The sequence below is a fragment of the Melanotaenia boesemani genome, chromosome 15 (genome assembly GCF_017639745.1).
Source record: "Melanotaenia boesemani isolate fMelBoe1 chromosome 15, fMelBoe1.pri, whole genome shotgun sequence".
Taxonomy (NCBI): Eukaryota; Metazoa; Chordata; class Actinopteri; order Atheriniformes; family Melanotaeniidae; genus Melanotaenia; species Melanotaenia boesemani.
The window spans coordinates 33748429-33775507 of record NC_055696.1 but is presented as its reverse complement, the minus strand read 5'-3'; the positions used below and the strand labels follow the sequence as shown (position 1 = coordinate 33775507).

At 42.6% G+C, this 27079-nt stretch overlaps 1 protein-coding gene across 4 annotated transcripts in view; it reads left to right on the top strand.

Moving 5' to 3' along the window:
* Positions 1-2372: 2372 nt before the first annotated feature.
* The window catches only part of LOC121653947 (platelet-derived growth factor receptor beta-like), a 44413-nt gene continuing 19706 nt past the window's right edge, over positions 2373-27079 (top strand). The window contains exons 1-15 of one of the 4 annotated variants that reach the window (XM_042007747.1): positions 2374-2500; positions 9674-9743; positions 9816-9910; positions 10685-10880; positions 10955-11215; positions 11468-11598; positions 11678-11759; positions 11898-11972; positions 12056-12230; positions 12326-12441; positions 15868-15979; positions 16053-16155; positions 16242-16350; positions 18368-18462; positions 18552-18684. In XM_042007747.1, coding sequence (XP_041863681.1) covers positions 2474-2500; positions 9674-9743; positions 9816-9910; positions 10685-10880; positions 10955-11215; positions 11468-11598; positions 11678-11759; positions 11898-11972; positions 12056-12230; positions 12326-12441; positions 15868-15979; positions 16053-16155; positions 16242-16350; positions 18368-18462; positions 18552-18684 — 1780 coding nt within the window. In that variant the 5' untranslated portion in view covers positions 2374-2473. Of the gene's footprint in view, positions 2501-3421; positions 3447-9673; positions 9744-9815; positions 9911-10684; positions 10881-10954; positions 11599-11677; positions 11760-11897; positions 11973-12055; positions 12231-12325; positions 12442-15867; positions 15980-16052; positions 16156-16241; positions 16351-18367; positions 18463-18551; positions 18685-27079 lie in introns of those variants that run through there. The other 3 variants (XM_042007745.1, XM_042007742.1, XM_042007746.1) reach the window with 3 other exon arrangements.

Sequence of the window (27079 nt, the reverse complement as noted above, 5' to 3'; positions counted from 1 at the left end):
CTGTTACAGAATGCACAGTGCTTTCAAGAATGGAACTGATTGCTGCAACAACGGCCAGTCGTATGGACTTCCTGTGGAAGAGAGAGGTACACACGAGTCTTCGGGAATCTGTGTTTTGGACTGAGTGCTTCTGTGCTGAAATACATCAATAATCAAAGCTCCAGATTTAAGGTGTTTGTTGCCAATCGTATTTCAGAGATACTGAAATCATCTCACCCTGCTCAGTGGAGGTATGTGGATACAGCTTCAAATCCAGTAAATGCAGCATCCAGAGGGGTCAAAGTGGAGGCATTTCTGAAGGACAAACTCTGGTTAATGGGACCTCCGTTTCTTCGCCAACCTGAAATAGAATGGCCTGCGAACCTTGAGCGTGTCAACCATCTGGAGTCTTGCGTGTGGGAGGTCAGCTGCTTAGAAATTTACATCGCCGTGTCTCCTGATGACCTGGAGTCAGTTAACGTCCTTTTAAACTGTATTTTAGATATAAAGTCATGGATGGCAGACAACATTTTACAGCTCAATCAGGACAAAATTGATTATCGGCCCTGAAGACAAGAAGGGCCATTTCATCAAATTACAACATTTTAATCCTTCCGATTGTGTGAGAAATCTGGGTTTTCTTTTTGATTTGAGCTGGATTTTACTCCACACATCAGAAATGTAACAAAAACTGGATTTTATCATCTTACAAACATTACCAGAGTCGCCCATTTCTCTCTGATGCTTTATTTCTAGTTGAATAGATTACTGTAATGCCCTGTTCTCTGGTCTTCCCAAAAAGTCCATCTCAAACCAACAGCTCTTCCAGAACTCAGAGGACCAGAGGGCAGGAACACATCACACCAGGTGTAAAATCGCTGCATTGGCTCCCCGTGCGTTTCAGGATGATTTTTAAGCTTCTTTTACTGGTTTATAAATGTCTTGATGGTCTTGGACTTTCTTATCATTCTGACTTGCTTTTAAATTATGAACCATTGTGGAGGTTCTCTTAGTTGTTCCAAGAGTGAGGACCAAAACTTTCGGCGAGGCCTGTTTTCGTTGTTACGGCCCTCGTCTGTGGACCAGCCTGCCAGAGAACCTCAGGGCTGCAGAGACTGTTGATGTTTTTAAAAAGAGACTTAAGACCTTTTTAACTTAGCTTTTAACTCAATTTTATTTTATCTTAATTCATTTTACACAAATTTATGTTGTTATCTTTTTTATTCTATTTTATTACCTTTTACCACATTACTTATGGAAGTTCTTTATATGTATTAATTAACTTATTAATTTATTTACTTATTTATTTATTTAACTGCAGTGTTTTCATCAGTAGGGATCTTTTGCACCAGGAGCTTGCCTGCTCGGTCTGGGGGTTGTTGCCGCAGTGACCACCTTTGACCGGGTGGCTGGGGGTCCTGCACTATTCTTTTTAATATATATATATATATGTGTGTGTGTGTGTGTGTGTGTGTGTGTGTATGTACATATGTATGTATGTGTACATCTCTGTCTACACATGTGTGGATGTCTGTGTGACTATGTGTGAGAGAGATAACAATGATTTTATTTTTTTTTATTGCTATGCTACTTTGATGTGTGATGTGTGAAGGCTTGTTTTATTTAATATGTATAAACTGTTTTTATCATGTAAAGCACTTTGTGCCTTTGGTAGGAGGGTTCCAGGTGAGAGGGTTTGCCATCACATCCATCAGCGGTGATAAACCATCACTTTTACTGTGTATTTTACTCGTGTGCAACATTACACACTGGCATCAGTTTAGGAATGAAATATGTAAACATCAAAATATTTTTTACACAGAATGTTTAGTTTTGCAATTTGTCAATAAATATGAGATATATTCACACAACTGAACATTTAAATTAATCAGATCCTATAGTTATTCATTTTATTTGTAACTGCCTTCCGAGACCTTTGAGTCCCACGGTCCTTTACAGCAGCTTTCTGTTTAAAACTCAGAGGACCTGCAGCTGATTTATTACCAATCGATCAATCAGCTGCTCACTCTGTTTCTGGAACACACACACACACACACACACACACACACACACACACACACACACACACACACACACACACATACACACTCGCAAGAGAGAAAACATAAAAAGGCCTTACTCTGTATGTGTGTGTGTGTGTGTGTGTGTGTGTGTGTGTGTGTGTGTGTGTGTGTGTGTGTGTGTGTGTGTGTGTTTTGGACCTGGTTCACTTCCTGTCAGAGGAGAGAAGTGGGGGGACAGATTGAAAACAGACCTCTCTCTCTCTCTCTCTCCCAGTGTAAGTCTGTGTCTCTCGCTCTATGGCTTCCCCTCAGAGCTGCAGCCTCTCTCTCTACTCTCTCTCTCTACATTGGTCTCTCGCCCTCCCTCTCCCTCTGTGAGTCAGTCTGGTTTCCATTCGTTGTTCGTCTGGAATGAAGTTGGACTGAAGAGGAGCGAGGAAGAGGAGCGAGGAAGAGGAGGCTGAAAACAGATGGGGAGAAAGAGAAAAGAGAGGAAGGTTGGATAAAAATAGAATCTTTCTTTAACTTGTAGTTTTTCTACTTTTCAGGCTAATAATTTAAACGACGCCAACAGCTCTCTGGAGGCTGGAATCCTGCCACCTCTCAGAAACTGGTCTGTTAGGACCTTGCTCCTCACCAACGCCATTAGGTAACCTAGAAGCAAACACCAAACAGCAGACTCGTGACCGAAGCTGAGACCTAGCACCAGGTCTGGGATTTCGACTTTGCGCCGGCCTAAAACCCCCCAAAAGCATCTGACTCCAGGGCTAGCTCCAGGGCTAGCCCAGAGGCAAACACTACATCTGGTGCCCTAACGGGACCTGACCTGAGCAGAAATGAGGCAGCTGAGGACTGAACTGCTCACCAAAGCAGAGATACAATCTGCTGAAATTCGGCACTGGGTCGATCAACTAAGAGCAGAAATTAAACTGGCTAACGACAATGCTAACGCCAAAAGCGATGCCCTGAATAAATGGGTGGTCTTCCTCAAGTCTGCCATCCACAGCCACTCCGTCCTGATTGCTTCTCTGGAGTGGGACATGGTCAATGTGCAGAGGGAGCTCACCAATCAGAAAGCAGGATATGAGGACCTGGAAACCGACTCCCGCCACAATAATCTGCGCGTTACTGTGATAAACGAGAGATGAAAGGATGGGAAGTGCCCAACATAGTTTATATCTCAGTGTCTGAAAGAAACGCCTTGATAAGCCCCCTTAAGTGGACCGGGCACATTGTACGTTGCAGGTGAGACCAGGTGATAGTGACCCAAAGACGCAAAACAGGCCAAGGATTTCATAATCAAAACCTTGAAGCATGTGGTTAAAAAGGTATAGCGGTGTGGAGTTCTACATTTCATGCATCCGCGATATCTGGACCGCCATCCTGTTAACGACTTTGCTTTAGCCAGGAGGTTTCAATGTCTCCAGTGACAACTAGCAAAAGGTGAAACTTTTCATTTTTCAGCTCTGGTGGTGAAACTTTGTGGACATGAGGACTCTGCCTCGATATATCAGGGTTACTGACGTGATGATACTGAACCAGTAGCGAAACGGCAAATTTATTATAAGCTTTTTCTTTGGGGCAGATATGGCTTTGACAACATATTACTGGTGTTCTTGTAAATGTATTTGACAATGTTCTTGTGTTCCTGGGGACCACTGGTGGTGCTTGGAAGACATTTCATCATTCATGTTTGGGTAACTTAGTATAAGTTGGGTTGTTAAGAGGCTTTACTGAAGTTTAATGCTGTTTCATGTACAGTGATTGTGACTTTTTTTTCTGTGTGAGGGGTGGATTGGCTTGGTTGGGAATGAAAATAATAATAAGTTAACCAGGTTTATAATTGCCAGAAGAAAATCCACCTTACAAATATTGTTTTGCGCCGATATGGCACTGATAATAGTGACTGAGTGGTTTCAGTATTCCCTCTGACCACCGGCATGAGGTTGAGGGTAGACATAACCAGGTGTTAGCTTGGAAATGAGCTGGAGCCTATCCCAGCATTTTAACAGGTGAGAGGCAGGTACACCTGGACAGGTCACCAGTCTGTCGCAGGGCCAACACAGATAGACAAACAATCATTCACACGTGTGTATTACATTTGATAACAATTTAGTTATCAAATGTAAGCACCATCAAATGTAAATGCCAGTGAAAGACGCCTAGTACTCCCACCACAAGGTGGCGCCACATCAGTAGCTAGATTCTTCTCCTCTGTTGTTCCCCGGTGGTGGAACGATCTACCAAACTCTGTCCGATCCGCAGAGTCCTTATCCACTTTTAAAAGCAAACTAAAGACTCAGTTGTTTAAGGAGCATTTCCACACTTACCTTAACTCTGCTACTCAGAATGAGTTAGAAAGATTTGTCCAGCTCTTTGGCTCAAACAAGTACTGAAGAAGCTGCTGCACTTATGCCCAAGATGATATTGTGTGATGAAATCGTGGTCTTGTATTTAAACAAAATGACTTAAAAAAAAAAATTTATATGCACTGCCTCTAGCACTACATGACAGCACCTGGTCCAACTGGACTCAAAGCAGTCTGACTATCACTTAATTATGACATCCCATCTTGTTTAAATTCATGAGAGTCGGTCTTATGAAGTAAGCTTTGTTATGTTGTATGATAGTGTACGAACAGGGGGTACATGCAACCTCTCATTTAAAGAGAGGCTGCATGTACCCCCGGTCGTACAGACGCTGCAGACAGGAGACAATGTGGAGTTTTTAATGATGTGTTAGAGATTGTGTTCTATTTTCTTGGTGCTTTCATGTCCTCATTTGAATCTTCTTCTACAACACCCAGGCAGAGATGTGTCATTTGTCAACTTGTTCTATGATCAGATGGTTCCTAGTCCGGTGGCTGTCATTTAATTTCCGGTAGTTTTGAGACATCTGTTCAATGTGCCAGTGGTTCTTGCATGTGTTTACGCCTCCAACTAGGATAATGTAAAATTTTTCTGTGATTTTTTTCTCTCTTCGTCCAAAGTTGAATAGTCACCAATTGGTCCTAGGGGGAGATTTGAACTGTGTCTTATATCTCAGTATGGATCGTTCAAGAGACCCCACAACACACCTGGAGACTCAATCCTCAACCCACGTCTCCTGTCAGATGATGATTTTGTTAGCTTCCTATCAGCGCAAGCATTTTTTTTTTAGAAACAAATCACTTGCCAGATACAAGCCACTGAAGCCTCTGGGAGTCTATGAAAGCTTATAGTTTCTTATAATGTAAATGAACAGGCGGACAGCAGGCCTTGACAAGCTCATACCTTTGATAAAGGATACTGATTATTGAAATTTGGAGGCCCAGTCTGCTGATTTCAGGCGGTAAAGAAGCGGTTTAACAGAATTTAATATCCTTTCATATGGAGCAGCTGAAGAGCTTCATTTCAGATCTTGGCAAGAGTTTACAAGCATGGGTAACAAGATAGCAAGTTATTATGCCATCAGCTAAGACAGTCCGCAGAGTAACACTCCGGATTCTCACAGTTTATGGATTTGTGCTTTAGTGTTATTTCTGTTCCTTAGTTTATGTTGTCTTTAAGTCTTCTGTTTTTTCATTTCTTGACTAATTTTGTAGACCCACAGCCCTCGGTTCTCCTGTTCCTCGTTAATTATACCCCTTGTACCCCTTGGTTTCTGTTGCCACATCATCATTGTTTTCCCCCTGTTCTTGTCTGTGTCAGTTACCTGCTCTTCATTAAACCTTGGATTATTGTACTCACCTGCCTCTTTAGTCCGCTTTTGGTTCCTCTTCTTCTCCACCATCGTGACAGTATTATCTGCCCAACCAAGGATCTAGCAGACCTCTGCAGGTATGAGGAGGCCTTTGAGGAGATGCACCAGGCCACAAAGGCATAAGATGACTGCATGGCTGGACCTAATTCCTTAACAATAAACAATTGGCAGCATCCAAACAGGTTATAGAATTGTTAAACACCAAACCCTGGCACCTCAATCTTCCAGGTGCAGCTGGCTTTTTGGCAGAGGTGCAACAGGACACTGATTTTCTATATGAAATCAGCCAGCTTCTGGGCTGTCTTCCATAGATCCAGCTCCTGCTGTTGCGGCTTTCAGGCCGTCCTCCAGAGATCCAGCTCCAGCCATTGCAGCCTCTGGGCCATCCTCCAAAGATCCATTTCCAGCCATTGTAGCCTCTGGGCTGTCCTCCAAACATCCAGCTCCTGCCGTTGCAGCTTTCAGGCCATCGTGCAGAGATCCAACTCTTGCCATTCCAGCCTTCGGGCCATCCTCCAGAGATCCAGTTCTAACCGTTGCGGCTTCCGGGCTGTCCTCCAGAGATCCAGCTCCTGCAGATGCAGCTTTGGATGTGTCCTTGTCCCCGGGGCCCATTATAGTTTTGCTTGGGGAGGTCGGGTTCTGTCGGGTTCCTGGGGGCCCCTCTGCTCTGAGCTGAGTGCGGCCACTGTTCTCTCTGCTTTGGCTGTCCTGGGCTCTGTGCTCTGTGGATCTGCTGGGCCTTTGGGGCCTCGGGCTCTCCCCTGTCTCCCCCTGATGCTTCAGGGTGCAGCACAGAAAAATCAAGACTAATGAAAATAAGATTTTAATAAAAATAATAAAAATATTGCAAACATCAAGGGTAGCCATTTATATAACATGTCTCCCTTGGTATTGCAAATATATCTGGCAAAATATGTCACATAGACTATGGTTCTGTATGTTAGGATGCTGGACAGGACAGGGTTAAAAAAAAAAAAAAGATCAGTCCCCTGCCATCACAGTAAGATGAGTGGAGATCCGGACCAAAGAGGGGGCATGAGCAGATTATATGAGTGTTCAAGTGATCGCGTCTCCATCACTAAATGAAATTAAGGGACTGTGGGCGGAGGAACTGGTTTTGAAATTTCTGATTACTTCTGGCAATGTGAAATTATAGTACACACAAGCTCAGTCTGTTTCAGACACGGTTTGTTCCAGTTTTAAGTGCTCCACAGGCTTCATGGGTCCAAACGTAGACTTGACAGAATATATTCAGGCGTGGATCCGACGTGCTACCCTCTTGGACATGCCCAAATTTGGTACAGATTTGGTCCTCAATTTTTGACACGCTCTTATATATTTGGCAAAGAGACTGAAATCGCATGTTTGGTGTGGTCCCTGCTGAGGTGGCGGTATCTGGGGTACATCGCTTTTTCATCACTACTAGCCAGATGCCTTACTGGAAATCAGTCTGGCCTCCCACACACAGGCGCTGGGCTGGGGATGTAATGGCGCATTTAAAACTTGAGAAAATGAAACGCTCAATCAGGGGATCAACCCAAAGGTTTTACAATGTTTGGCAGCCATTTTTGAACTACTTTAATTTGGAATTCCTGGCTAGGGACACTGAGATTACTATTTAGTTTGACTCACAATCTCTGTAATGGGTTAGTTTGTTCTCTTGATTGGAGTTTTGGTTTTTGTTGTTATTATTATCATCATTATTATACTTTTCTGTTTTATACATGTATGTTTATGTTGCTGCTTTATTTCCCATATATATCTAGAGACCGCTGTGTGTGGCATTTTTGATTGTGTTGTGCATGGCATCAAAAACCAATAAAAAATATTAGAATAAGAAACTGGTCTGGTCTTCAGTTTGACTCACAGTGGGGCATAATCATGAATCTGTCTAAGACCCTTACCTGCTTCTGGTTCTGTTGATTCTGTAGGTGGTTCTTTATCTTCATTTTAATGAAGGAACTCTGTTCAGAGTGAAGCTTAGGAAATGATAAAGTTCTCTAGAGCAGGTCCTATCAGGTCCTTTGGATCAGAACTCTGCTCCAACTGGACCAGCTCTCAATCAGGACTCAGAGTTGTATTGGAAGTCTGAGGTGTACAGTGTGAAGAGAAAGGGTGAGAGTACAGTCCCTTGTGGTGCTCCAATGCTGCCGGAGAACCACACTATCTCAGACACACAACCTTTCAGTCTGTTTGTTAGCTAATTATAAATCCCCCAAGAACCCATAAACATTACGATAAGCAAACTGCAATGTGTCCTGAAAGGTGTTGACTTGCTTATTGAGGTGAGCCAGTAACAGTATCTGCAGGACTTTTATGATGTGAGATGTTTTCTACTGTTTTCTGAAATGTGAACTCCTGTAATCATGGCGATCTGCAGCAGCTGTGTCCCAACAGAGAGTTGAGGAAGTACCTGAAGGTTTTCAGGTGAACCTGAATTGTTTGAATATACTGAACTGGACTGAACTGGTCCGTATGACAACATTGTAAATTAGTGTTATACAAACAAAGCTGAATTTAAGCAATGACATCACTGCCATTCCTAACAGCTGTGATTGACTGGAAGCTGTGATGACGCTCTGTTTGCTCTGTGATTGGCTGGAAGCTGTGATGACGCTCTGTTTGCTCTGTGATTGGCTGGAAGCTGTGATGACGCTCTGTTTGCTCTGTGATTGGCTGGAAGCTGTGATGACGCTCTGTTTGCTCTGTGATTGGCTGGAAGCTGTGATGACGCTCTGTTTGCTCTGCGATTGGCTGGAAGCTGTGATGATGCTTTGTTTGCTCTGTTATTGGCTGGAAGCTGGGATGATGCTCTGTTTGCTCTGTGATTGGCTGGAAGCTGTGATGACTCTCTGTTTGCTCTATGATTGGCTGGAAGCTGTGATAATGCTTTGTTTGCTCTGCGATTGGCTGGAAGCTGTGATGACGCTCTGTTTGCTCTGTGATTGGCTGGAAGCTGTGATGATGCTTTGTTTGCTCTGCGATTGGCTGGAAGCTGTGATGACGCTCTGTTTGCTCTGTGATTGGCTGGAAGCTGTGATGACGCTCTGTTTGCTCTATGATTGGCTGGAAGCTGTGATGATGCTTTGTTTGCTCTATGATTGGCTGGAAGCTGTGATGATGCTTTGTTTGCTCTGTGATTGGCTGGAAGCTGTGATGACACTCTGTTTGCTCTGTGATTGGCTGGAAGCTGTGATGACGCTCTGTTTGCTCTGTGATTGCCCGAAGCAGTGACAGTGGTCAGCTCTCCTCACCACAGCCCACAGGAAATGCCTTTCTGTTTATTTTCTTCTTCTGTGGTGAGCTGCATTCCTCCGTCACACGGAGGAATGTGTTGGCATCTGTTGGAGTCATCATTAAAAAAACAGGACTGATTTAACAGACATCCGCTGGAAGGAGGAGAAAACACAGAACTGATTAAGAAAAATCCTACAGGATCCTGCAGAGTCCTACTGGGCCCTAGAGGGTCTTACATAAGCCTCCTGGGTACTGCAGGGTACTAGGGAGTCCTAAAGTATTCTATGGGGTCCTACTAGGTCAGGGCTACTCAATTCAGTCCTACGAGGGCCGCAATCCAGCAGGTTTTCCATGTATTCCTGTACCAACACACCTGAGTCAAATTAATGAGTTATTGTGTAGAACCTGATTGGCTGTTAGAGCCACCTAATTTGACTCAGGTGTGTTGGTGCAGGGATACATGGAAAACCTGCTGGATTGTGGACCTCGTAGGACCGAATTGAGTAGCCCTGTACTAGGTCGTACACAGTCTTAGAGGGTTCTGTAGAGTGTTACTGGGTCCTGCAGGTTCCTAAAGAGCCATATAGGATTTAACAGTGTCCTGCAGAGTCCCCTATCTGTCTGATTGATACCACAAACCAAGTCTTAATCATCATCACCTGACATACTTTTTTTAATCCTGTCCCCAGGCCCAGTCAGTCATGATGGCATCCAGCAGAGGACAGACAGGAAGTCTCAACCTGCTGCACTTCCTGTTGGGTGAGTAACAGAATTAAAGCCTCATGAGACAGAACGGTCCATCGGTCTGATGGTCCACCGCTCTCTCTGCAGGTGTGTTGCTGGTTCATCCAGAAAGGGGCGTGTCCTTGGAACTGCTGCCATCAACCTCAGAAGTTCTACTCCAATCAGATTCCACCTTTACTGTTGTCAGTACACCTATCTGACTTCTTGTCTCTACCTGTCTGTCTCTATCTGTCTGCTCTACATTTCTGTCTTTACCTGTCTGTCTCTGTCTGTATTTCTCTTACTGTCTGTCTCTACCTGGCATTCTCTTACTGTCTCATACTGTCTCTCTTTACCTTTCTGTCTCTATCTACCTCTTTGTTGGTCTGTTTCTTACTGTTTATACATGTCTGTCTCTATCTGTCTGCTCTACATTTCTGTCTTTACCTATCTGTCTGCCTGTCTTTCTCTTACTGTCTGTCTCAGCCTTTCTGTCTTTACCTGTCTGTATCTTACTGTCTCTCTTTACCTTTCTGTCTGTACCTGTCTTTCTCTACCATTTTTACCTGTCTGTCTCTGCCTGTCTGTTTCTAACTGTCTGTCTTTACCTGTCTGTCTCTACGTGTCCGTCTCTTATTGTGCATTTTAAACTGTCTGTCTCTTACTGTCTTTACCTCTCTGTCTCTAGCTTTCTGCCACTGTCTCTCATTATCTTTCTGTCTCTGTACTTGATCTTTTTATCTTTACTTGTCTGTCTATCGCTTACTGTCTATCTTTACCTTTCTGTCTCTACCTGTCTTTCTTTACCTTTTCTTCTTTACCTGTCTCTTACTGTCTGTCTTTACATGTCTGTCTCTTCCTGTCTGTTTCTACCTATCTGTCTCTACCTGTTTTTCTTCACCTCTCTGTCTCCTTTTCTTGTCTTTCTTTACCTCTTTGTGTTAACTGTCTGTCTTTACCTGTCTATCTCACATCAGGCGTGTTCTGGATGGAGTGAGGTGAGGTGGAGGTTCCCTCAGGATTCCCAGGGAGATGGAGTCCAAGTGGAGGACCAGGGGTCCAGCAGCATCCTGCATCTCTCTCATGTCACCTGGAAGAACTCTGGTCGGTACACCTGTGAGGAGACATCAGCTGATCAGAAAAGACACATGGACATCTTTATACCCGGAAGAGGTAATCGTCCACCTTCACCTGTCCGTCTCTGATGCACCTGTCTTGCATGTATTTATTTCATCTTAACCCCCTAGGTCCTGATGAGTGGTTTGTCCCGAATAGTCCAAGTATTGTGATGAAGGAGACAGAAGAAGGCACTGTCCCCTGTCTAGTGTCCGACCCCCGGCTCAAAGTGTCCCTAATCGAACGTCTTGGAAAGACGTCGGTCAGTGGAATGACATATGAACCAGGTCACGGCTTCACGGGCCGTCTTAATGACACGTCATACATGTGTGTGGCATCCAACGGAGACAATGAGACGGAGTCCCAGGTATACTATGTCTTCAGCATTGAAGGTGAGTCCAGTTTTATGATTGCACCGGTCTGTTACCTGTCTGTCTCTGTTACCTGTTGCCTGTCTCTGTCTCCACCTATCTGTTACCTGTTGTCTGTCTTTGTCTCCACCTGTCTGTTACCTGTTGCCTGTCTTTGTCTCCACCCATCTGTTACCTGTCCATCTCTGTTACCTGTTGTCTGTCTTTGTCTCCACCTATCTGTTACCTGTCCATCTCTGCTACCTGTTGCCTGTCTCTGTCTCCACCTGTCAGTCCCTCAGGTGATGGAGGTGGACTTGTCTGTGTCCAGCAGCGTCCTGAAGCGGGGGGAGGTTCTGATGATTAACTGCACCGTCAAAGACGCTGAGAATGTCTTCTTCTCCTGGCGCTTTCCCCGCAGCAAGGTATGCGGCTGTCTACCTGTCTCTCCGGCTATCATGTCCCCAAACTTTGAACTTTTCAAGAATTTTTTTTTCTCTTCAGGAAATAGAACCTGTAACAGATTTACTGTCCAATCAGATCCGCTCCTTTGTCAACATCACCACAGCAACGGTGGCGGATTCAGGTAGGACTTTTTGCCTGACAGACAGTACGGTGGGAACGAATTCCCCACCGAGACTACTTCCTGGTTACTGACATTTATCTGTTACTATGGAAACCAATCAGATGGTTACCACTGCGATGTGGCTGTGTTTTTCTGCAGGTGTGTATGTTTGTGAGGTTGGAGAGACAAAGCAGGGACGAAGGATGGAGAAAAACATCACAGTAACTGTGCTCGGTCCGTGCATGTGCACAAACATACACACACACAGTTATATGTACACATTCATGTGCACTCAGGTTAACAGCGTCTCTCCTCAGACCGAGGTTACGTCTACCTGTGGCCATCAGGTGACAGGAACGTGTCATCTGTCCTGCATGACACGGCAGTCCTCACCGTGGATATTGATGCCCATCCCACCCCCACCGTCCTCTGGACCAGAGACAACCAGACCATTTCCATGGAAACCACCACCACTCACCTGACAGGCAGCAGGTAGTTCAGAGCTTTGATTGATTGATTGATTGATTGATTGATTGATTGATTGATTGATTGATTGATTGATTGATTGATTGATTGATTGATTGCAGGTACATGAGCACCTTGACACTGCGTCGACTGCAGATGGATCAGACAGGAAGTTACACCGCGACCGCTTCCAACGAAGACGACTCTGATGAGGTCATCTTCTACCTGGAGGTGAAAGGTCAGAAAAATGGGATGATGGACAGCTCACCTGTATTTACCTGTGTGTCTGTATACATGTGTATATTTACCTGTGTTTGTTACCTGTGAGTTTCCGTGTATGTGTTTATGTCATGGATTGAGGCGGAGGTAAGGACCCAGACGCAGGCGGGAGGCAGACAGGTGCAGAATACAGGTTTTACTTACATGAACTAAAGAGAAACCAGAGGACACACGACAGTAACAGGACACAAAGACTACAATAAATGCAGAGAGTAAATGAAACACACAGGTGAACTACCAAGGAACAGGTGAAGCAAATTAGTGAATTAAACCAGGGGGGTGTTCCACAAACGTAGCTACAGAAAGCCAGGCTGTATGGGGAAAGCTTCGCTTGAACTAACACCATCTCTGAATTAACCCTTTAAGCCCTAGTGTTTTTGGAGGTGTGGTTTGCCTGAACAGACCTACCCAAATTAAATCAACATGACTCTGTAATTTTTAGGTCAATATACATAAGCATGGTCTCAATGGATAGGTAAGACCCTATGGAATATAAATCCAGGGTCAGAAACATTGTGAATTTTAATATGCCTGTGCAAATTGTCATAAACCACAGGTAAAAAAAAAAATATCCTCGGCAAATTTCTTTTTTTTTGTACACAGGTAAAAACATCATGACAGAAATCATTCTGTGCATAAAGATACCACTGCATGGATTCAGCAACTCCTTCACTAAAACTGTACATGGTTTCATGAGAACAGAACAAAGCTCATACCTTTTATGCAGGTTTTAGTATGGATAGTACCAGACGGACTCTCCATTTGGCCACTTGGATACCCAAACTGTGCCAAATTGTACTGTGTCTGTACTTCCTCCAGAACTTCCAACACAGTGTATTTGGTTCTTTGTAATTTCTTGGACATGTTTATGGCTTTTATCCTTCGTTCTAAATGGATAAAAAGTCAAAATGAAGCAAAGAAATGAACGCTGTTCGATATTCGCTCGTTCCGGTGCGCCCACGTGCGTAACTGCAGCAAAATGGCACCTTTGCTCCTTTGTTTACGCGCAAGTAATTATACCTGACAGATAAAGTCTTGTTCAAGTGTATGATATCGTCGGATAGCTTGTAGGATGTAGAATTCGACCAAACTTTATTTACACTGCCAAGACCCACAAGAAAACAACAAAATGGCTGTGAATGGGAGCATATGACATGTTAGCGCATGACGCAGTTTCACCATTATGGATTACTACGCTGTGAGTTTTGGTCGAAAAACAATGTCTGAAAATGAGACTGAAAGTTAAGGAAATAAAAAATATTGCTGTTTGTGAGAATAGCTTTGGGATTTGGTGTATTTGGTGATAAACATGCTGTCTGATAAGGCTGCTGTGATATGCGACGGTTAGATTTGTGTTTGTTTTGAGACTGACGTGAGGTGCTTGGCGAATATCTTTTTATGCTTGGTATCATATGAAAGTGCAGCTTTTCTTGTTTCATTTGATACCCGATATGTTTGGGTGGAGTGAACGGATCATGCGTTGTGTTGCATTTTGTTTCGGGTGTTACTGGTTATGGTGGCGCTGTTGTTTGTGACATACGTATTTTAAAGTTGTTATTAAACAAATACGTTGTTGACCAAATGCACTTGAAGAGTTGATTTAGTGGCATTAGGTATTCTTCTTTAAGACACATTATAAATAAAATATCCTTACATCACTAAAGTAACTTTTTTACACACATGAACTTGTGTTTACACCTGTTGGACCCACCGGTTGGTTTCGTCGGGCTTAACAGGTTAAGGTTCAAGCTGTTCCACTAACACATTCCAGCTGCATCTACTTGAGGCTAATCCAAGCAAGGCTTACATAGCCTGGCTATGTGGGAGGTCCTGAGGAACATAGGAAGCCCTGACGAGTGGATGGTGGAAAAGAGGAGCAGAAGAAAAGAGAACAAACCGAGAGCTTCATTTTCTCAGCAGCTGAACAAAGAAAGCTGATGGAGATCAGTGACGTGCGGTGGGTTCATGGCTGGTGAGGCACCGACTCCTCTGGAGTCACATTTACATTGTAAGAACCGAAAAGAGCTTCTTATTTCACTATTCATCCACCAGCATGCAAATACGCCCCCTGGAGGTGAGACAGAGTACTGCTGCCTCACCTGCTGACTTTTCTCTGCTCTTTATTGTAGTTCAGCAGAAATAATTCTCTCACACACACATTAAAGACATTACACACACTGTGGAGAGTCATGGTGTATAACACATATTTCTATAACGTTCATGTTGGCTATGCTGAGGAACAGAAACGCGTCATGAACCCAGTTTGTACTGGATCACCAGTCAGAGGAGGCCCAGCTCACCACGGCCTCACCCGGGATTTCTGCCCTGGATCTGATCGGGAAATAATCTAAATCAGCTATTTTTGAAAATGCATTTTTAACACAGATCAGTGGAAAATATTAATATTTATTTTTATGTATTTTTAAAAATGATTTCTTGCTTCTCCTGACTGCTCGTCACTGATGGAGATGTACGAGGACTTTAAAAGTGTCCTCCCCAGAAAATGTGACACAGTCGTGATTAATAAAGCGAAGGAAGCGGCAAACAGCTGCTGACAGACTAAATGAGTAAGTTATACAAGTTTCATACCATGGTCATTGTTCCATGTTGATTCACCATCCTGGTTAATTTCTGGTTCCTCTTAATCTGTTTACATAAAGCAGCTGATTGTCTCTGTATGTACTGGCCCTGCTCAGTTTATCAATAACCTAATAATCAATATGCATATTTGTAATTTTATTGTACTTGTTACAATGACAATAAAGTTCTATTCTGTTCTATTCTATTCTATTCTATTCTATTCTATTCTATGCATCATCATATTTTGTAAATATATTATCGTGTGTGTGTGTGTGTGTGTGTGTGTGTGTGTGTGTGTGTGTGTGTGTGTGTGTGTGTGTGACCTACAATAATCCTGAAGTGTTACATCAACAGCAGCATCCTACCAGTAAAAACATACCTGCAGCAGGTGGAAATAAAGAACCAGAACATGTCTCAGAGTGGGAGGTATCTTTGAAGAAATGTGTTTGTTCTAAACGTGTTGAGCTGTAAACATGTTGCTCTGTAGATACCAAGACAACGTCAGAGACCACTGCTACTGGCTAGTTCTTGTGCATCAGTTACCATGGTTACTCAGTGGGCATTCAAATAAGCCACGTTGATGGAACGGAACTCTGGCTTAAATGAGCCAGACTTATCAAGATAAGCCAGGCTTTCCCTTCATCCAGCTTCGTGGAATGTCCCTCAGGTGTTCATATGAACAGGAAACAGAAGGCAAAACAGAATACACAATACACTGTGTGTGTTACCCTGTATTTACCTGTGTGTGTATGTACCTTTGTATATTTACCTGTGTGATTACCTGTGGGTGTTTACCTCTGTGCAGCACCCCCCAAAATCAGGTCCCTGTCAGACGTTGGCAGCAACACTTTTGTTTGTGTCGGTGAGGGAGCTCCGCCCCCTGTTATTACCTGGTACACCTGTCACAGTTCTCACAGGTAAACACACACACATATCCACAGTGCAAAGCAGCCATGTTACCATAGTAACCTGTGCGTCAACTTGCTGCAGGTGCAGTAATTTGAGTGGCAGCTGGAGGAGCATATCAGATGCTTCAGAGGGCGTGACCCTGCAGGAGATTATCACCGAGGTGACAGAGAGGGACGTTGTTGAGGTAACAAGTTACATCATCACCATCAGTGCCATAAACTGTGACGATGGAGGATGAAGGACAGCTGTGTTTGGGTCTCACCTGTGCAGGTACGAAATGTATTGACTCTTCAGGCTCTGAGCTCCGTGTCAGCTGTTCGTTGTGAAGCCCGAAATTCAGCTGGAGAACGAAGCCGAGACCTCCAAGTTCTGTCCAACTGTAAGAACCACTACAGTACTACTACAAGGGTACTCTCTACCTATGTATAATAACTTGACCTGTAGCTATAGTCCTGTTTGGGTACCTGAATCAAGCAGGTCAAGGTGGTCACATCCTTCAGTGACCCCTTTCCGTCCAATCACAGTAGGGAAGCAGTGCTGTGATTGGACGGCACTTTGACTGAGCCTCACTGAGCTGAATGCATTTCTAAGAAAGGAAATTCACATCATTGTACTACAGCTATAGTATTCCAGTACTACATCTGTAGTATTGGTGTAGTTAGTATAATCCTCAATGCATGTAGATGCAGCAACCTCTCTCTGTCCCGACCGTGCTGTGTTTCGTTCATCAAAAAAGTGTTTGAAAATGTTTATCTGTCTATGTCAAAATATGCGTACAATCGACAGCTCTGTCAGACATCTGCAAAAGCAAAATTTGCAACGTTTTGGATTACAAAACAACAGAGATGGTAAGGGAGCTCGGACTACTCCGTAAGCTTGCAATCACACAGGACTCAACTGCTACTCCTCCCCTGATAAGCAGGCGTCGGAAGCGGTGTGCGAGGGCTATGCTAGCAGCTAACCCAACTCCCCCAGCCATACCATCTAGCCTTCTGGCAAACGTACGATCATTGGACAATAAAATGGACCATATACGATGCGGAGGTCAGTGAATCGGACAGTGAGTAGCTGCTGTGTGCTTGTTTTCACGGAAACATGGCTGAACGACAACATTCCGGACTCTGCTATACAGCTGGAACAGCTAGTATGCTACCGATCAGACAGGGCCCTCATTAACAGAGGAAAGACCAGGGGCGGTGGGGTCTGGGTTTACATCCATGATGCTAAGGTGGTATGCAAATACTGTTCACCACTGTTGGACTTTATGATTATAAAGTGCCGTCTTCTCTATCTGCCCAGGGAGTTTACTGCAGTCTTGCTAATTGCAGTTTAAATCCTTCCCACCAACAACAGTGATGAAAGGACCGAACTAATGAACTGTACCAGGCCAGCATGTTGATTTTCCCACAAGGGGAGACAATATTTTGGACCTGGTCACACAAAAGGGCATACAAAGCCACCCCCTTCCCTCACATCGGACTCTCTGATCACCTCATTGTTTTGCTAATGACAGAATACAAACAGAGAGTGAAAGTCACCAAACCAGTTCAGAGCAGGTAAGAGTGTGGCCAGACTACATCCCTGACCGTGAGCTGAAGAACTGCACAGAGGAGCTTATGTAGGTCTTCACTAACACTTCTCTGAGGCAAGCTGTCCATCATGTTTCAAAGCCACCACCATCATACCTGTGCTAAAGAAATCATCCCCATCCTCCTTCCTCAATTACTACTGCCCTGTGGCACTGACGCCCATTAAGAGAAGAGCTTTGAATGGCTGGTCATGGCACACATAAACTGTGTGCTCAGCCCCCTGGTCTTCACGCTGCTGACACACCACTGCAAAACAACCTACAGCTCAAATCACCTGCTGAATCACCTAATCTCATCACCAAGGGCGACGAGACTCACTACAGGAAAGAGGTTGATCTTCTGACCACCTCTAACCCTCTTACCCCCCTAATGACTCTTGCACTATGCCACTTTGCACACCTCTGCTGCTATTACTGACTGCCTTTGCACTACTATCCATAATACAACTCTGTACATAGTACTACAACTTACAACTTTGCTGCTACTTTCAAATTAAACTGTGAACCCCTTATTGTTATTGTTACAGTTAGCCTTAGGACCAGTTCATGCCATAAATCTTTACACTTTATTTAATATCTCTGTGTAATGTCAGATTTTTGTTGTGCCTGTGCACTTTTTATTTTTAATGGTTACTTTAGTGTTGAAATGTCCTGTCTTCACTGCGGGACAGTGGGAAACATAATCTCGATTCCTTTTTATGCCTTATACATGTGAAGAAATTGACACTACAGCTGACTTTGACTAGTTAGTGCTGAGTAGTAAACAGCCAATAGAAATTACTTTTTCTGTTCCTCTTCCTGTTCCCAGCTCTCCTGTCCCAGGTTGCAGTCTTGGCAGCGGTTGTTTTTCTGGTCATTATAGCCATCATCTTCCTCATCATCCTCATTGTCCTCTGGAGAAAGGTCAGTATTTAGAGTACTACTCTGTCATCAGCCTGTACCTGTGCTGAAGAACAGTAATCCCAGTACTCACCATCACTTCCTGTTTGTAGAAACCTCATTACAAAGGTCGATGGAAGGTGATAGAGTCCGTAAGTTCTGACGGACAGCAGATAGTCTACATGGACCCCGCAGACCTGCCCTACAGCTCCACCTGGGAAATACCACGAGACCATGTAGTACTTGGTAAGACCAAAACCACACAAAGTATAACTAAGTGACTCCACACTGAGACCAGATAGTACTTATTAATACCAGAATCATACTGGATAACTCTTTTTTTTTTTTTTTTACCGTGTCCTGCTCGTGGCAGCAGAATGATGCTGCTGTGTTGTACCAAAACAATTTGCTTTGCCAAGAGGAGCTTGTTGGGTAGAAGTCTCCTCTTGATTCTTTCTTTCTTTCTTTCTTTCTTTCTTTCTTTCTTTCTTTCTTTCTTTCTTTCTTTCTGTCTGTCTCTCTGTCTGTCTGTCTGTCTGTCTGTCTTTATAATTATGGAATTTATGTAATCATTATGGACCTGACCAGAGAGGACAAAATAAAAAAGAAGTAAAAAGGAAAGTAGAAAAAAGGAAGAGGAGACAAAGATCCAGCAGGTAGAAGCAACGAGGTTCAGTCCAACCTAACAGCAGACAAGCAGCTGCTACACCTGTACAGAAACACAACAGAGAATTTCCTACAGCTTTTACATGTAAACTAAGCAGACAATCATCAGGACTTCCTAAAAAATGACCAAGACAACAACAACATGTATCACTACAACCAAAGAACCAGAAACACACACACCTGAACCAAAGCATCTCTTAGTGTATAAATCCACTGGACACCTCAGTGCTGAGTCAGCATGCAGAAGTAGCGGAAGAGGAGTATCAGAGATGAGTGTGATCCCCCCCCCAAAAAAAGGCAGCGGGCCATATGAGGACTAGGTCCCACCAGACAATGTTCCAGCTGCACACTAGTGTTAATTCCGTTAACGAAAACTAAACGAAAATATTTTCATCAATGCACATTTTTCAGCAGACGAAAACTAGACTAAATGAGACTAAAATCCCCGTCAATAAACAATACGGGAGGGATCAGATGAAGTGTGGTTCAGATCACCCTTATGATGATGAAAATACAAGGTCCAAGGTTTCCCTTGCCCGGACATGGGTCACCGGGGTCCCCCTCTGGAGCCAGGCCTGGAGTTGGGGCACAGAGGCGAGCGCCTGGTGGCCCGGCCTTTGCCCATGGGGCCCGGTTTGGCTCAGCCCGAAAGGGAGACATGAGCCTCTCCTCCTGTGGGCTCACCACCTGCAGGAGGGGCCATAGGGGTCGGGTGCATTGTGAGCTGGGAGGCTGCCAGAGGCGGGGATCTTGGCGGTCTGATCCTCGGCTGCAAAAGCTAGCTCTAGGGACGTGGAATATCACCTCTCTGGCGGGGAAGGAGTCTGAGCTGATGCATGAGCTTGAGCGGTTCCAGCTAGATATAGTTGGACTCACCTCAAAGCACGGCTTGGGCTCTAAACCACTGCCCTCGAGAGGGGCTGGACCCTCTTCCATTCTGGAGTTGCTCCTGGTGAGAGGCGCTGAGCAGGTGTGGGCAATATTCATTGCCCCCCAACTTGGCACCTGTATTTTGGGGTTTACCCCATTGGACGAAAGGGTAGCCTCCCTCTGCCTTCGGGTAGGGGGGATGGGTCCTGACTGTTGTTTGTGCTTATGCACCAAATAGCAGTTCAGAGTACCCACCCTCTTTGGAGTCCTTGGGGGGGGGGGGAATCAGTAGGGGAAAGTGGTGCTCCGTCAACACTGTGTACAGTGGGGATGGGGGGCTGCTGACCTTGGCTCAGGACATTGTGGGGTGGTGGAGGGAATACTTCGAAGACTTCCTCAATCCCACCAACACGTCTTCTGATGAGGAAGCAGAGTCTGGGGTAGCTGGTGCTGGCCCTCCTATCTCTGGGGCTGAGGTCGCTGAGGTGGTAAAAAAGCTCCTCAGTGGCAAGCCCCCAGGGGTGAATGAGGTCCGTCCAGAGTTCCTTAAGGCTTTGGATGCTGTAGGGCTGTCTTGGTTGACATGCCTCTGTAGCATCGCGTGGATATCGGGGACAGTCCCCCTGGACTGGCAGACTGGGGTGGTGGAGGGTGTACTCCAACTACAGGGGGATCACACTCCTCAGCCTCCCCGGTAAGGTCTATTCAGGGGTGCTTGAGAAGAGGGTCCGCCGGATAGTTGAACCTCGGATTGAGGAGGAGCAGTGTGGTTTTCGCCTCAGGATCCCTCCGGATGAGCTGGTGAATGTGGCCGGGGAGAGGGAAGTCTGGGTTCCCCTGCTTAGGCAGCTGCCCCCGCGACCCGACTCCGGATAAGCGGAACAAAATGGATGGATGGATAAACAATAACTGGGACTAAATCAGAATGCATTTTCGTGGAGTAATAAAGATGAGACGAAAATGTAGTTCACTAAATAAAAACTGGAGTAAAAGCTAAGGAAATTTTAGCTCACGAACAAAGACTGAATCAAAATTACATTATAGGATATGATTTTGTCAAATCCTCTCTCCTCCGCCTCCTCCCCCTCGGCTGTTCTGCCACACACACAGTGACACACCCCCTCAGTGTTGCTAACTTAGGGAGTTCATCGGTATATTTAGCAAGTTTTCAGACCCCTCTAGGGACTTTTTTCCACAAAAGCGACTAGCGACAAATCTAGCGACTTTTTCTGGTAGTTTTAGAGACTTTGGAGACTGACGTGATTGAAGGTAGTTTACTCTTGTCAGTGTGGAGTCAGTGCTGCGCAAACCCCTCCCCCGTCCAAAAGGCTTGGTCCTAGCAGCAGCACACAGCTCTCAGCCACAGCCACTTGTTTATATTGTGTGTGGCTGGCTAATTTACATTAGCTTCTTAGCATGTAGCGACCATAGCCACTTGTTGATAGAATTGTGTGTGCAGTTGAATTTATGCTAACTTAAATATGTTATACTGGTCGGGCAACTATGTTTTCAGTTTTATTGCAAATTTAATTAAAGCAGACAGAAGTATGAGCTAATCTAGCAGCTGCAAGTGAACTATAGTTAGCACAAAACACCTGGGCAGCTACAAATGGATGCAAACTAAAAACTAAAACGTACTAAAAGAAATCATCTAGATAAAATAATACGCCACACTTAATTCAAAACAACTTTAACCTACATTTTCATACATAAAATAGCCTAAATGTGGTATAAAAGTAAATAAAATAATGTTTTGAATGTTTGGGGTCACCAGAGTTTTGTGATATCAAAATGGGGTTCCAAGCTAAAACCACGGGAACCACGGCTCTAGAAGTTTGCATCCAACGTATTTATTTGGTGACATAAAATGCTGTTCTGTTTGTCTTCAGGTTACCATCAAAAGGACATTTGATCTGAATTGGCATCAATATTAATATAAATAAATGCATGTAAATATAAAAATGCCCTTCAGTTATTTCTGCATTAAATAGGTTAGTTATGTTTTAAGTATGAGTTTTACATGGATTGTTAAATGTAGTTTAACAATGTTAAACTTCATTAATAATGTTCTACTAACTCCTAACAAAGTCATATACTACTAAAATGCCTATATCCAGCGCAACTTAAATTGAAACTGGACACGGGAGAAAAGATCTTTACTACGCTGATGGGTGCCGCCGAAGTTCTGAAGGATCTGGGCATTCAGGTACACTGTGGGGAAAAAGAGCGCTTTGAGGAGCGACTGATGTAAGGATGGACCCGCAGTACGAAGAGAAGGAGAGAGGGGACGCTGTCGTCATCAGACTTTAAAGCTATTATGCAAGAGGAGGACTAATTACTGGAAATAAGGTAGAAAAAAAAAATAAATAAATGCCCAAATAATCAATGTTTCTTAGAGCTATTTGGTTAAATTAGGCACATGTGGACTGTGTGTAAGTAGAAGGTTATTTACAAAAAAGAAGAAGAAGAAAAAAAAAAGATCTTGTTGTCAAGGTTAACTTAGAAAACATTTTAATTTTGAATTCTGACTGGAACTGTTTTATTTCTTTTCATCTTTTTTTTGCGGACGTATGAGTGTACAGCACTCCATGGGACCTCTTCTACATGTTAGTGTACTACTGGTCATTGTTGCACATTATGTGCTAATTGTCACAGGGAGATTAGGTCACCACTCTCTGTCCCATTACCAACGGGAGTCAGACATAGTTTCAAACAGGAGGCTATGGCTGATTGATATTTTGGAAGTTCAGTACTTTGTTGAGAATGTTTTTATTTTGTTTTCCCTGACATGTAAGACCAAATGTGTTCTGTTTGAGTTTGCACAGCCAAGTTTCGTTTTTCTTTATTTTTTATTAGGTGTAGTTTGTAAAGAGACAAGGCAATACAATTTGTTAAAATATAATGACAATGTCTTCTATGAATATCATTACTTATAATATAAAAGGAATCAACAACCCTATAAAGAGGAAAAAGATTTTAGGACAGTTAAAAAAGATGCAATGTTCTATAGCTTTACTTCAAGAGACACACTTATCGGAAATAGAACACCTAAAATTGAAAAGAGAATGGGTTGACCAAGTTTACAGTGCTTCATGTGCAGGGGGGAAAAAGAGAGGGGTAGCCATATTATTTAATAGAAATGTGTACTATAATAATGAAAAGATCTTTCGGGATGGAGAGAGTCGATATGTTATGGTAGTTGGTACAGTTGCAGGACTTAAGATAACTATTTTAAACATCTACGCACCGAATGAGGACTGCCCACTTTTTTTTAAAAAGATTGCTCATTTGTTAGCAGAGTGGGGTGAGGGATTGATGCTTATAGGGGGTGACTTTAATTGTGTAGTTAATAATAAATTAGATAAATTACCCATAATGACTAAACCACAATCCAGAATGTCCAAAAGCTTAACAAATATGATGAAAGAATTAGGGTTGGTGGATGTCTGGCGTCATCTTCATCCGAGTGAAAGGGATTTTACATTTATGTCCCAGGTACATGGAAGTTATTCGAGACTGGATTACTTTCTTATATTAAAGAAAGATGCATTTCGAATTAAAGAGAGCATAATTGAGCCAATGACCATTTCTGACCATAGCCCAGTAATTGTAAAGTTAGATCTGGGATTTGAAAACCATACTAAATATTGGAGAATTAATGTCTCACTGTTAACAGATATCCATCTTCGAGAGGAAGTACGGTCGGCTATAACTGAATACTTTGCACTGAATGACAATGGTACTGTTTCACCAGCAGTGCTATGGGATGCAGGGAAAGCCACAATAAGGGGGAAATTAATTTCTATAGGGTCTAGATTAAAGAAAGAAAGACTTAAAAGACAATTGGAATTAGAAACTGAAATTAAAAAATTAGAAAATGACCACAAACAACATGGAAGGCAAGAAACGCTAGATAAACTGAAAGGGACTAGAACAAAGCTAGATGAGTTATTAACATATAAGGCAGAGGGTGCCCTTAGATTTATAAATAGAAAGTATTATGAAATGGGAAATAAAGCCAGCAGGCTACTAGCTTTTCAATTGAAAAAGGCTCAATCCAACCGCGCAGTCCCTAAAATTAAACATGTTGGTGTAAATAAAATTGAAACAAACCCCAAAGCAATATCAGACACTTTTGCAGAGTATTATGAACAACTGTATAAAGGTCAGGTTGAGACATCAAAAGCAGATAAAATAAAAGATTTCTTTAAAACACTTAAAATGGATAAACTAACAGAAGGAGAAGCAGCTAGTTTAATAGAACCTATAAAGGAGAGTGAAATTAGAGAAACTATAAGTAAATTAAAAAATAGTAAATCGCCAGGAATGGATGGATCTGCAGGAGAGTATTATAAAACATTTGTTGACGATTTGTCACCCATATTGTGCAAACTTTACAACCCTGTGTTAGAATCAGGTAATCCTCCAGAGTCTTGGTCAAAAGCTATTATTACAGTGCTTTATAAGGACGGAAAAGACCCTTTACAATGTTCTAGCTATCGTCCCATAGGCCTTTTATGTGTAGACTATAAGATATTAACATCCATTTTGGCAACAAGAACACAAAAATATATAAAGAAACTAATAAAACCAGATCAGACAGGATTTATCTTAGGCCGCCAAGGCACGAATAATGTGAGGAGAGCATTAAATTTGCAATCAATAATGGCAAAAGATAAACAACCATCTATACTCCTTAGTTTGGACGCAGAAAAAGCGTTCGACAGAGTCGATTGGATGTTCTTAGAACACACTCTCACTGAAATGGGCTTTGGTGAGAAATTTGTTAAATGGTTCAATCTCCTATATAAAAATCCAATATCAACAGTAAGAGTTAACGGACACTGCTCTCATTTTTTTAAGGTGGAGAGAGGAGTGCGACAGGGGTACTCATTGTCACCTGTCCTCTTTGCTCTAAGCATAGAACCGTTGGCTGAGGACATACGCCAGAATATGCAGGTTCAAGGAATAACAGATGGAGAAGGTACAGTTCACAAAATTGCTCTCTTCGCAGATGACGTTTTGCTTTTTATAAAAAATCCCAACACCTCCATCCCGGCTCTTATGCAATGTTTAGATACATATGCAGAAATCTCAGGATACAAGGTAAACCAAAATAAATCGGAGGCAATGATGGTATCGGGGAATTGGCCTGAGGAATTAAATAAAACTGTGTCCTTTCACTGGCCTAATAAGGGCTTTAGATATTTAGGGATTATATTGACACCTCACCCCTCTAAGTTGTTTGATGCTAATTATGTTAAGTTAATAAAACAATTAAAGAACGACCTGATGCGTTGGGAAGTCCTCCCACTCTCTCTGTTAGGCAGAGTTGAAACTATAAAGATGAACTTGCTTCCTCGTCTTCTCTTCTTGTTCCAATCTTTACCTATAAGAGTTCCAATTTCTGTTTTTAACATGCTAAATAAATTAATCTCTCAATTTATTTGGCAGCACAAAAGGCCTAGAATAAGATTTAAGACACTTTATCTGCCAAAAGATAAAGGAGGATTAGCTTTACCTAATTTAAAACATTTTTTTGGGCAGCTCAATTAACTGCTATAGTTACCTGGATTGGGGGAGACGAGGAATCAATTTGGAATCAAATCGAGCAAAATGAAACCAGGGGTATATTATTGTCAACCTTGCCTTTTATTGATTCAAAATCTGTTGTTAAACTAAAAATTGGGAATGAATGGATAAAACATACTCTGAAGGTCTGGATGGAAGTTAAGAAAATGTTAAAAGACACAGGATCACTATCTCGAGCTATGCCAATAGTGGGTAATATAGAGTTTCCCCCCTCCACATGGGACCATGGATTCAGAAGATGGGCCACTAAAGGTCTCACCACTCTTAACCAGTTATTTACAGAAACAGCTTTTAAGTCTTTTTCTCAGATTAAGGAACAGTTTGATCTTCCAGTAAATGATATGTATAGATATCTCCAAATTAGGCATTATATTATGAACCATAAAGAGAAAGAGAGAATTTGTAAAGCTCCAAATGCGGTGGAAAACTACTTTATTACTATTATAGAAAAGAAATTTCCAACAAGAGGACATGTTTCCAATTTATATAAGAGGCTTTCGCTTGATGTTACCCAGAATACGTGGAATATAAAAGAAAAATGGGAACTGGAGTTAAATATCTTAATAGAAGATGAATTGTGGGACAACTTATGTAAAGGCAGCCATAGAGGTATTAACAGTCAATCATGGAGAGAATTTGACTGGAAATTAAAGGTTAGATATTTTCATACCCCTCTGGTAATCTCTAATTTTGTAAAAAACCCTTCAGCGGCACTTGGTTGGAGAAATTGTGGGAAAGTGGGCGACCACACACACATATTTTGGGATTGCCCTGTTATTCAGGCATACTGGAAAAGCGTCAAGGAGGAACTCGAGAAAATTTTGGAGATGGAGGTCCCATCAGGCCCTCTGTTTTATTTACTAGGCGCTATAGCAAACAATGTTTTCAGTACAAATCAAATATATATTCTACGTATATTGTTATTGGTTGCAAAAAAAATAATAACTGTGAATTGGAAAGCTTTGAAATCCCCAACTATAACTGAATGGAAACAGAGAGTCAAACAGGTATATACTATGGAACATATGACCTCTATTTTACAAATGAACACTGATCTTTTTAATCAAAGGTGGCGTTGTGTTGAAAAGCATCTGGTAACTTGCTAAAAAGGGTTGGTTGTATCAGTAAATGGAAAGGTATGATTTCTAAAACGCCTTGTCCTGTAGATTTTGTTTCACGAATGTGACAAAATGTTTTTGGGAAAACAAAAACACTATTTTATTTTCATTAATAATGGTATTGTAAAGCTGTGTACATGTCAGGGACTGTTCAAATGTTCATTGTTAAACCTTATAATGTAAAAAGTAAAATAAAAATTTAAAAAAAAAAAAAAAAAAAAAAAGTCATATACTACTAACAATGTTCTACTAACTACTAACAATGTTCAATATTATCTGCTGACAGAAACAGGAAAAGGGTAAAATGATTTTCCTGACTAAAACTAGACTAAAACGTTGACAGTTTTGTTGACTAAATCTAGACAAATAAAATTATGTTTTCTTGGACCAAAATA